At 46.2% G+C, this 9,350-nt stretch overlaps 1 protein-coding gene across 1 annotated transcript in view; it reads left to right on the forward strand.

Annotated features, from left to right (window-relative positions):
- The window catches only part of BAIAP2L2 (BAR/IMD domain containing adaptor protein 2 like 2), a 34,219-nt gene that overhangs the window by 1,751 nt on the left and 23,118 nt on the right, over positions 1–9,350 (forward strand). Inside the window, exons 3-4 of the mRNA XM_066258390.1 lie at positions 539–625; positions 1,101–1,162. Of these exons, the coding sequence (XP_066114487.1) occupies positions 539–625; positions 1,101–1,162 (149 nt within the window). The remainder of the gene's footprint in view (positions 1–538; positions 626–1,100; positions 1,163–9,350) is intronic.

The raw sequence follows: 9,350 nt of genomic DNA on the forward strand, positions 1-9,350 counted from the left end.
AGCCGCAGCCTCTGCGCCCCCCCCCCCCACCGTCTCTCCACAGACACTCATGCCTCCCACCCATATTCTCTGCACCCCACACCAGACTGACACTCACCATTTCCCAGCACCACCTGCTCCACCACTGCTGTCGACAGAGGGTTACGAGCCATCTATGCGATGGACAGGCCAGGGACACACCTGGAGCCAAGTGCCACCCAATTCCTCAGTGCATTTTAGTTCTTCAAAGTCTGCTTCCTTGACACCAGCAACCTGCGCCACCCCTCCTTATGGGCACACCAGAGGCTGGCACTCCCACCCAAGACAGACCAATGCCAGACCCATCCTGGACAGTGCCAGCCACATTACCCAGCCCCTCACCTCTGGCCAGTGTCATATCACACACACCGCCCAGGGCATCCCTTCCCTCTCACAGGCACCCATACCAGCTCCTACAGTGTCCCCTCCTCACTCTCTCCTGATGGAAGGAGGATCTCCAAAAGGGTGGGGGTGGCTGGTGGGGGGGCTAGGGGTGGACCCATTCCTTCTCCCCGTGCAGCTCTGTCCGAGGCGGCCGAGGTGTATTTCAGTGCCATCCAGAAGATCGGGGAGCAGGCCCTGCAGAGTTCTACCTCACAGATTCTGGGTAAGGGACTGCCCTTTATACTACCCCCCTATACACCTTTCTGGACCTGGGGGACACTCCTCCTCCTGGCCCCTCTGTCACTCCAGGCCTCCTCCTGCTGTCCAGACTCCAGGCACTCTGCCTGCCTCCCTGGTACTTCACCTCAGGCCCGGGACCTGCCTTACCCCTCATTCTTGGGTCCCAGAGGTGGTTCCTTTAATGGTCTTGTCCTTCCAGGGAGTCTGCCCAAAGACGTGGGCCTCGCAACCCAGGGCCCAGAGCCCAGACTCCTGGAGCCCCACCCCTCCCTACCACTCCCTGCACGGCTGTTAGAAGGCTGAAACAGGTGGCTGCCCGAGTCCCAGAGCCACATGGGAAATCCCAGGACTTTGGTCCTGAACTCCAGCCTCAGGCAGGCCCTTCTATAAGTTTCTGGTGGGAAGAGGGTGGATGGGACAGACTCCCTCACTGAAGCCATTGTTCTTTGGACCTCTAGGTGAGATCTTGGTGCAGATGTCAGATACCCAGCGACACTTGAACTCTGACCTGGAGGTGGTGGTGAGTTTTGGCCTGGGGGCTTCACTCAGCCCCCCATATCCCCGCTCAGGGAGGACTTCCTGGGGCTCTTAGTGACATGACACTGGCCAGGCTGGGTTCTGCTGGGCACATTTGTCTGCACTGTCTTGTTCTAGCCTCCAGTCACCAGGGAGGCAGGTGCCATTTCTGTCTCCACTTTACAGAGGAAGAAACTGAGTCTCAGAGATGTAGTCACTCACCCAAGATTCTGGAGTGAGTGGAGGAGCCAGGAGAGAAAGGGCTGCTGCCTGGTGACCCTGCCCCTCCAGCTCTGCCCGCCACTCTTTCAGGGAGCAGCCAGTATCTGACCGAGATCCACCCATGAGAAAACCCCTTCCATGCCCCAGCCGCCCACAGAACTAAACCCAGGCTCCTCAGGAAGGGGTCGCAGGCTCTGCTAACCTGGCACCCCAGTGGCACCCCCCAGTCACAGCCCAACCACCTTGAAAAGCTGCACCCCTCAGACACAGCGTAGCCTTCCCACCTCAACTCCCTGCACCTCTGCCTGGACGCCCCCACCCTTGCCGTCCAGCACAGTTGCCCACTTCTCCATCATGCAGCCTCCCTGACCCCTGGGCAGGTTTGGTCCCACCTCCCTCTGGACTCCAACATGTGCTCCCATCTGCTCTCAGCACGTGGCAGTGAAGAAAGTGAGCTCTGCTGCCAGAGCACCTGGGTTCAAATCCCAGTTTTATTGGTTATTGGCTTTGTGACCTTGGATGAGCTATATAACCTCTCTGTGCCTCAGTTTACCTGTCTGTGAAATGGAGACAATCATAATAGCTGCCTTGTAGGATTCAGCGAAATGAATAAGTATACACCCTTCCCCCTGGCACCTGGCCCTCTGTATAGCTTTGCTGTAATGATTAGAAGTAAAATTTATGTCCCTGTCTGTCCCTGCCAAGAATGGGAGCTCCTCTGGGCCGTGATCTCTGTAGCTTCAGAGCCTGGGACCGGGGCTGGCACTGAGCAGGGCTTTACTGACTGGGAGGAAAGAACGAGCTTTGAAGAGGGCATGGGGCTTGACCAGAAGGAGAGGAGGAGAGAGGGTGTTTGGAGAGGGTGCAGTGGCCAAGCGTGGGCATGAGCATGGTATCCACGGGGCAGACGTGGGCCAAGATCGGGAGCTGGGGCAAAATGGAAGGGGGTTGGGGCTTGAGGTGAGAGGCCTTGGAAGGTTTTGAAGGAAATTTCAACTAATTGTGACAGTCTGTGGTTCTCAAGTATGTGGGGAGAGGAACCCTGAAAGTCAGGATTGGGGAACACCATTAAATACTCCTCAGTTTGGTTACCGTGTCGAAACTGGGAACAATTTTACCAGCAGAAACTGCGTATCTACCTACACATGACAAAGCATGTGTGGGGGGCTTCGGCGGGGCGTTGTGGAGCCCGGCTCCTGCTGGCGGCCTGGGATCGCCTGTCTGTGTGTTTCATGTCTCTCCATGTCACTTGTGTCACCCCAGGGCTGGACAGGGACGAGTGTCACCCAGGCCCGCTCTGTAAAAAGAGCTGCCATCTCTGGGCACCAGTGTCTTGGCTGTGACATCAAGGCAGGGCCGTCAGCCAGAACCATACTGGGCCGAACACACCAGCAGCCATCTTCCCCTCTGGCTCACTCACTGGATAACTTTTTACCACCTCATGCCAGGTGCTGTTGTAAGCACTGGGGAGCCAACAGACAAAAACTCTCGCCCTCCCCAAGAGCGGAACCAGACCAAACCCAAGACAAGTAGGTGTGCATGTATGTGACAGGTTAGATGCAAAATAGGCTATGGAGAACAGGGAGGGGATTGGAAGGCCTGGAGGGGCACGATTTTTAATAAATAGTCAAGGACAACATCACTAGAAAGGTGACATTGAGAGAAGGCCTAAAGGAGATGAGGAGTGAGCCAGGCAGACTCACAGGGAATGGCATGCTAGACAGAGGGATCGGCGTGTAGAAGGGCGTGAGGAGGCTGTGTGGCTGGTCTGGTGACAGCAAGGGCAAGCATGGAGCTGATGACCAGCCTGTCCTCTAGGGAAGGGGCATCATTAGAAGATGTTGATGGGATGAGTGACAGGGTGTGACTTAGGTTTGAGTTTTTCATTATAAATGAAAATGCAGATCCTGAAAATCTCACTGAACAAGTTAGACGTTGATGAATCATGATAAGGCAAACCCACCCTTGAACCTGCCACCCAGGTCCAGAACTTTACAGCCTCCCCAGAAGACCGTCCATGTGTCCCCATGAGAATCACAGCCCCTCCCTCTGTCCAAAAGTGACTGCTGGTCTGGCACTTCCTTGTGTTCTTTTGTCATGGATCAAAGCGCACATCCCTAGACATTAGAGTTTGATCTTGCTCATTTTTTAAAAAAAATACGTCTTTGCATTTCAATGTACTGATTCCCCCTCCATCCCTTTCTTTTTCTTACAACTTGTCTGTCAAAGGCCCTGGGGCCTTTTGGCTGCTGGATTTCCCAGCCTGGAAGTTGCTGGTCACACAGTCCTGGTGCAGCCCATCTTGTTCCTCTGTCCTCTGGCTCTAGGGACCTGATCAGACTCTGATTCCATCCCTTTGGCAAGACTTGAGGGGGTTCTGGGTCCGTCCATTAGGAGGCAGGCACGTCTGCTACCCTGGGGTCATGAACAGTCATGGAGGCTCAGTGTGTTACAGAATGCGGCCACCCCACCGCCCTCTCAGATTAACTGTAATATTTCTAGAAGAGTCACCTGTCACCTGCTGCTTGTGATCTAGTGGCACGTTTCCTACCAGAAAGGCTTACGCCCTCCCTTTACTATCTTGTCATCCCCGGAAGGTGACCAATTGGCTTTATTTTTTTAACTAGCACAGTTTTTGTAGTGTTTTAGAATCATCTGTATCATAGATTTAAACATATTTGGTGTGTTTCAATGCTTTGCAATTACCATTCTTATTTGAAGTTGAAAATGTCCCCTCTTTGGGCAGTTGAAGCCTCTTCAGTCTGGCTCCTGAGCCCTTTTGGAATGACCCTAGTAATTTTGACCTCCTCACTATCCTGTCTGACAAGATGGCCGGTCCTCATCTGGTACTTTTCTGTAACCTGGGCACTAAGGGTTTCCATTGCTACTGGGTCGATCATTGTTTTTAGTCCTTTTCAGTGGCCAATGCTGTACATATACATATGCATTTACATGTTTAATATATATATACGTTCACACACACATAGATACATGCATATGTACATACAATATAGGCACATGATAATGTGTATACTTAGAGATAAAATACCTCACAAATTCATACTGATACTTCCAATTCTGTTCACATCACAGGCTCTTTCCCTCACCTCTTCTGTGCTGCACCTGCACCTTTGTTCCCCGTCAAGAGTCCTGATTCTCAAGGATACAGAGAGTGAGTGAAGTAATTGGGATTATCCCATAATTCTTCACTGGCTTTATCTCATTGCATCACCACCATCTCCGAAAAACAAGTAACTTACTAACTCCACCACCACCAACGTGGTTTCTAAAAACAGTTTAAATTTGTGTTGCATTTGCTTTCCCATTCCTGTCCCACTCTTGAAATTGGTGTACTGTGTTTACGTGGGCAGAGTGCAGCCGTTACACACCATGCCCTTTAGCCCTCATTGACCTTGGTTTACAAGTAGCTACATATTTAATGTTCACCACCAATCCTGTGACAGTGTCTCACATGTCATTTTCCTGTCTGAAGCTTGTTCTCTAAGTCCCCACAGGAAGAGCTCATGTGAACAATGTTCTCTGAGTTCTCACACGGTAATAATAGTAATGCTGTACTTGAAAGTCAATTTTGTTGGATATAAAATGCTTTCCTTCCCTCCTTCTTCCTTCCTTCCTTCCTTCCTTCCTTCCTTCCTTCCTTCCTTCCTTCCTTCCTTCCTTCCTTTCATTTTTCTTTCTTTTGTTTCTGATTACCTTAAATATGTTTTTCTTCTAGCATTGGACATTGTTATTCAAAAGTCTGATTATCTATTTTTTCTATTGTAAGTTACTTGCTTTTTCTAGATACCTAAAAGACATTTATTTTCTTTCTTTTTCTAAGTCTAGTAATTTTTCTGGAATCTGTTTTGAATACAGGCCAGTGTGGGTCAGTATGCTCAGTTATGTGGTATATTTCAGTATATAGTTTCAAACCTTTTGTTTTTAGTTTTGGAAAAAGTTCTTTGGAATTACAGTTTTTAGAATTCTTTTGTTCCCTTTCTTTGCATTTCTTCTTCAAGAACTCCTATATTTGTATACTCAATCTCCATAGCCTATTTTAAATTTATTTATTTATTTATTTATTTAATTTATTTTTTTTACAGAGGCAGAGATAGACAGGGACAGACAGATAGGAACGGAGAGATGAGAAGCATCAATCATCAGTTTCTCGTTGCGCGTTGCGACTTCTTAGTTGTTCATTGATTGCTTTCTCACATGTGCCTTGACCGTGGGCCTTCAGCAGACCGAGTAACCCCCTGCTGGAGCCAGCGACCTTGGGTCCAAGCTGGTGAGCTCTTTGCTCAAGCCAGATGAGCCCGCCCTCAAGCTGGCGACCTCGGGGTCTCGAACCTGGGTCCTTCCGCATCCCAGTCTGACGCTCTATCCACTGCGCCACCACCTGGTCAGGCGAAAATTTTTTTATTTATTGATTTTAGCGAGAGAAGAAGGAAGAGAGAGTTATAGGAACATCATTCTGCTCCTGTATGTGCCCTGACCGGGGATCAAACCGGCAACCTCTACACTTCAGGACGATGCTCTGACCAACTAAGCCGTCTGGCCAGGGCTCCATAGCCTATTTTTTTGTATTTTTCTGAAGCTGGAAACAGGGAGAGACAGTCAGACAGACTCCCGCATGCGCCTGACCGGGATCCACCCGGCACGCCCACCAGGGGCGATGCTCTGCCCACCAGGGGGCGATGCTCTGTCCCTCCGGGGCGTCGCTCTGCCGCGACCAGAGCCACTCTAGCGCCTGGGGCAGAGGCCACAGAGCCATCCCCAGCGCCCGGGCCATCTTTGCTCCAATGGAGCCTTGTCCATAGCCTATTTTTAATATGTCTCTTCCTCTTGGATACTTTTACCTTTTTTCTTGGATATTTTTACTTTTTTTCTTCGTTTCTTTTTTTCCCCTCTACTTCTAAATACTATCATTTAATATCTGTAGTGAACATGGGGCCCATAATAGAGCCCTACCAGATATAGGCATAGCTATAGACAGAGATAGACATATAGATACATAGATATAGGTTGTGGATAGATGCATGTATCCACTTTACTAAGATATAATTCATATACCACAAAAGCCACCCTTTCAAAGTGTGCTATTCAGAGATTTTTAGTATAGTCACAATTTCAAAACTATCCCCACTATCTAATTTCAGAGCATTTTACCATCCTTGCCCCCGAAATAATCTCTCCTTATTTTTTTGTTTCTATTTTATTTAAAATTTTTCCTTTTTATTTTATATTTCTCCTTGGGCATTCTTTGTTGCATTTACCATTCTGTTGTGTTTTGCCTTTATTACCAAACTTACGTTTTTCTTTATAAATTTCTAACCCCATCCTGAATTCTGTCACTCATTCTGAACTTTTCTAATTCATACCCATGTTCTTTCTCTCCTGTCTTGTCTCATTGTCTTAATGCCATTAAGTTTGCTTTTAACCTGTGGAGTCTGTTTTCTCCTGTTCTGTGGGCCTGTCTTTCTGGTATGCTTTCATCATCTGTAGGAATGATTCCTCTTATTTTTCTTAGAATAACTTTCTATTGGATTTAACTTCAGAGAGTTTCAGTTACTCATTTTTATGTGAAATTAGTGTTATCTAGGTGAAATGCACACACAATGAGATATCCGTTCTTAAGTGTGGAGTGTGATGTTTTGACATGGTATATACCATGTAACCACCATGCTGAAAAAGATTTCCCACAGCCCAGAAACTTCCCTTGTATCCTTTTGCTTTCAGTGCCCTTGGAGGCTCCCACTGTCCGATTTCCATCTCTAGCACTTAATTTTGCCTGTTCTAGAACTTCCTGTGAATAGAATTATACAATACATATCCCTTCACTCACTCCTCACAATGTCTGTAAGTTTAACTCATGTAGCTGCATGTACCGATGCTTTGTTTTGTTTGATTGCTGTGTGTCTCATTATGTGACTGTACCACAATTTGCTTATCCATTTTTCTGTTGCTGGTCATTTTGGTTGCTTCCAGCTTGGGGCTATGAGAAATAGGGCTGCCATGAACATTCTTGTACACATCTTTTTGTGGATATGTGTTTTTATTTCTCTTGGGTGAATAGCTAGGAGTGGAAATTATAGGTCATGGGGTTGACATGTATTTAGCTTTGTAAGAAACTGTCAAAGAGTTCTTCAGAGTTCTCTTACTATTCTGCACTCCCATCAGCAGTATCTGCAAACTGTTGATCTATATCCTTGCCAGCAGTTGATGCTGTCAGTCTTTATATTCTAGCTGTCCTAGCAGGTATAGTAGAATGGTTTACCTCACTGCAGTTATGTTTTGCGTATCCTGATGATTAATGACTCTTACTGACTGATTTTTAGAAAGAGAGGAAGAGATTGAGAGAGAGAGAAACACTGATTTGTTCCACTTAATTATGCATTCATTGGTTGGTTGATTCTTGTATGTGCCCTGCTTGGGGATCAAACCTGCAACCTGGGTGTTCAGTGCTATAACTGAGCTACCAGGTCAGGGTCAACTAATGACGTCAATGAGATTATTGGACATTAGTATATCTTCTTGAGGTGTTTGTTTAGTCTTTTGACCATTTTTCATTGGGTTACTGTTATTGTTGACTTTTAGGAGTTTTTTATATAGTCAAGACTTGAGCTCTTTGTCAGATATATATACGATGGATTTTTTTCCCCAGTCTGTAGCTTGTTTATTCACTTTCTTAATAGTGTCTCTTATGACCAGAAGTTAACATTTTTCATGAAGCCCAATTTGGCAATTTAAAAAAATGGTTTCTGAGGTCGCCGGTTCGAAACCCTGGGCTTGCCTGGTCAAGGCACATATGGGAGTTGATGCTTCCAGCTCCTCCCCCTTCTCTCTCTCTGTCTCTCCTCTCTCTCTCTCTCTGTCTCTCCCTCTCCTCTCTAAAATGAATAAATAAAAAAATAAAAATAAAAAAATTAAAAAAAAATAAAAAATAAAAAAATGGTTTGTGTTCATGTCCTATATAAGAAACCTTCACCTATCCCCATCGCAAAGATATTCTCCTAAATTTTCTTGTAGAAGCTCTATGTTTTGCACTTTACAATTATTTCTATGATCCATCTTAAATTTATTTTTGTGTATGAAGTGAAAGGGAATCAGGGTTCATTTTGCCCATACAGATATTTGATTGTTTCAGAACCATTTTAAAAGGACTTCCTTTACCCTATTCATTTGATTTGGTATCTTGGTCAAAAATTGTTTTGCCATATATGTATAGGTCCATTTTTGAACTTTCTACTCTGACCTATGGATATCTTTGTCTATCCTTATGTGGATGCTACACTGTATTAATTACTATAACTTTATAATAAGTCTTGAAATCAGGTATTTCTAAGAATTTTGTTCTTCTTTTTCGAGATTGTCTAGTCTATTCAAGATGCTTTCATTTCCATATAAATTAAAGAATCTAGTTGTCAATTTCTCTAAGCAAGCCTGCTGAGATTTTGATAGGAATTGCATTAACCTATAAACAATGGTCATCTTAACAGTATCGGGTCTTTTGACCCATGAACATGGTATACCTCTCTGTTTATTGATATCTCATAGCAATGTTGTGTAATTTTCAGTATAGCAGTATTTTTTTGTGTGACAGAAACAGAGGGAGGGACAGACAGACAGAAAGGAAGAGAGTTGAGAAGCATCAATTCCTCATTGCAGCACCTCAGTTGTTTATTGATTGCTGTCTCATATGTGCCTTGATCAGGGGCTACAGCAGAGCAAATGACCCCTTGCTCAAGCCAGCGACCTTGGACTCAAGCCAATGCCCTTGGGCTTCAAGCCAGTGACCCCTGGGCTCAAGCCAGCAACCATGGGGTCATGTCTATGATCCCACACGCAAGCCAGTAACCCCACACTCAAGCTGGTGAGCCCACACTCAAGCCAGATGAGTCCATGCTTAAGCTGGTGACCTTGGGGTTTCAAACCTGGGTCCTCCATGTCCTACCAACACTCTATCCACT

The sequence above is a fragment of the Saccopteryx bilineata genome, chromosome 1 (assembly GCF_036850765.1).
Source record: "Saccopteryx bilineata isolate mSacBil1 chromosome 1, mSacBil1_pri_phased_curated, whole genome shotgun sequence".
Lineage (NCBI taxonomy): Eukaryota > Metazoa > Chordata > Mammalia > Chiroptera > Emballonuridae > Saccopteryx > Saccopteryx bilineata.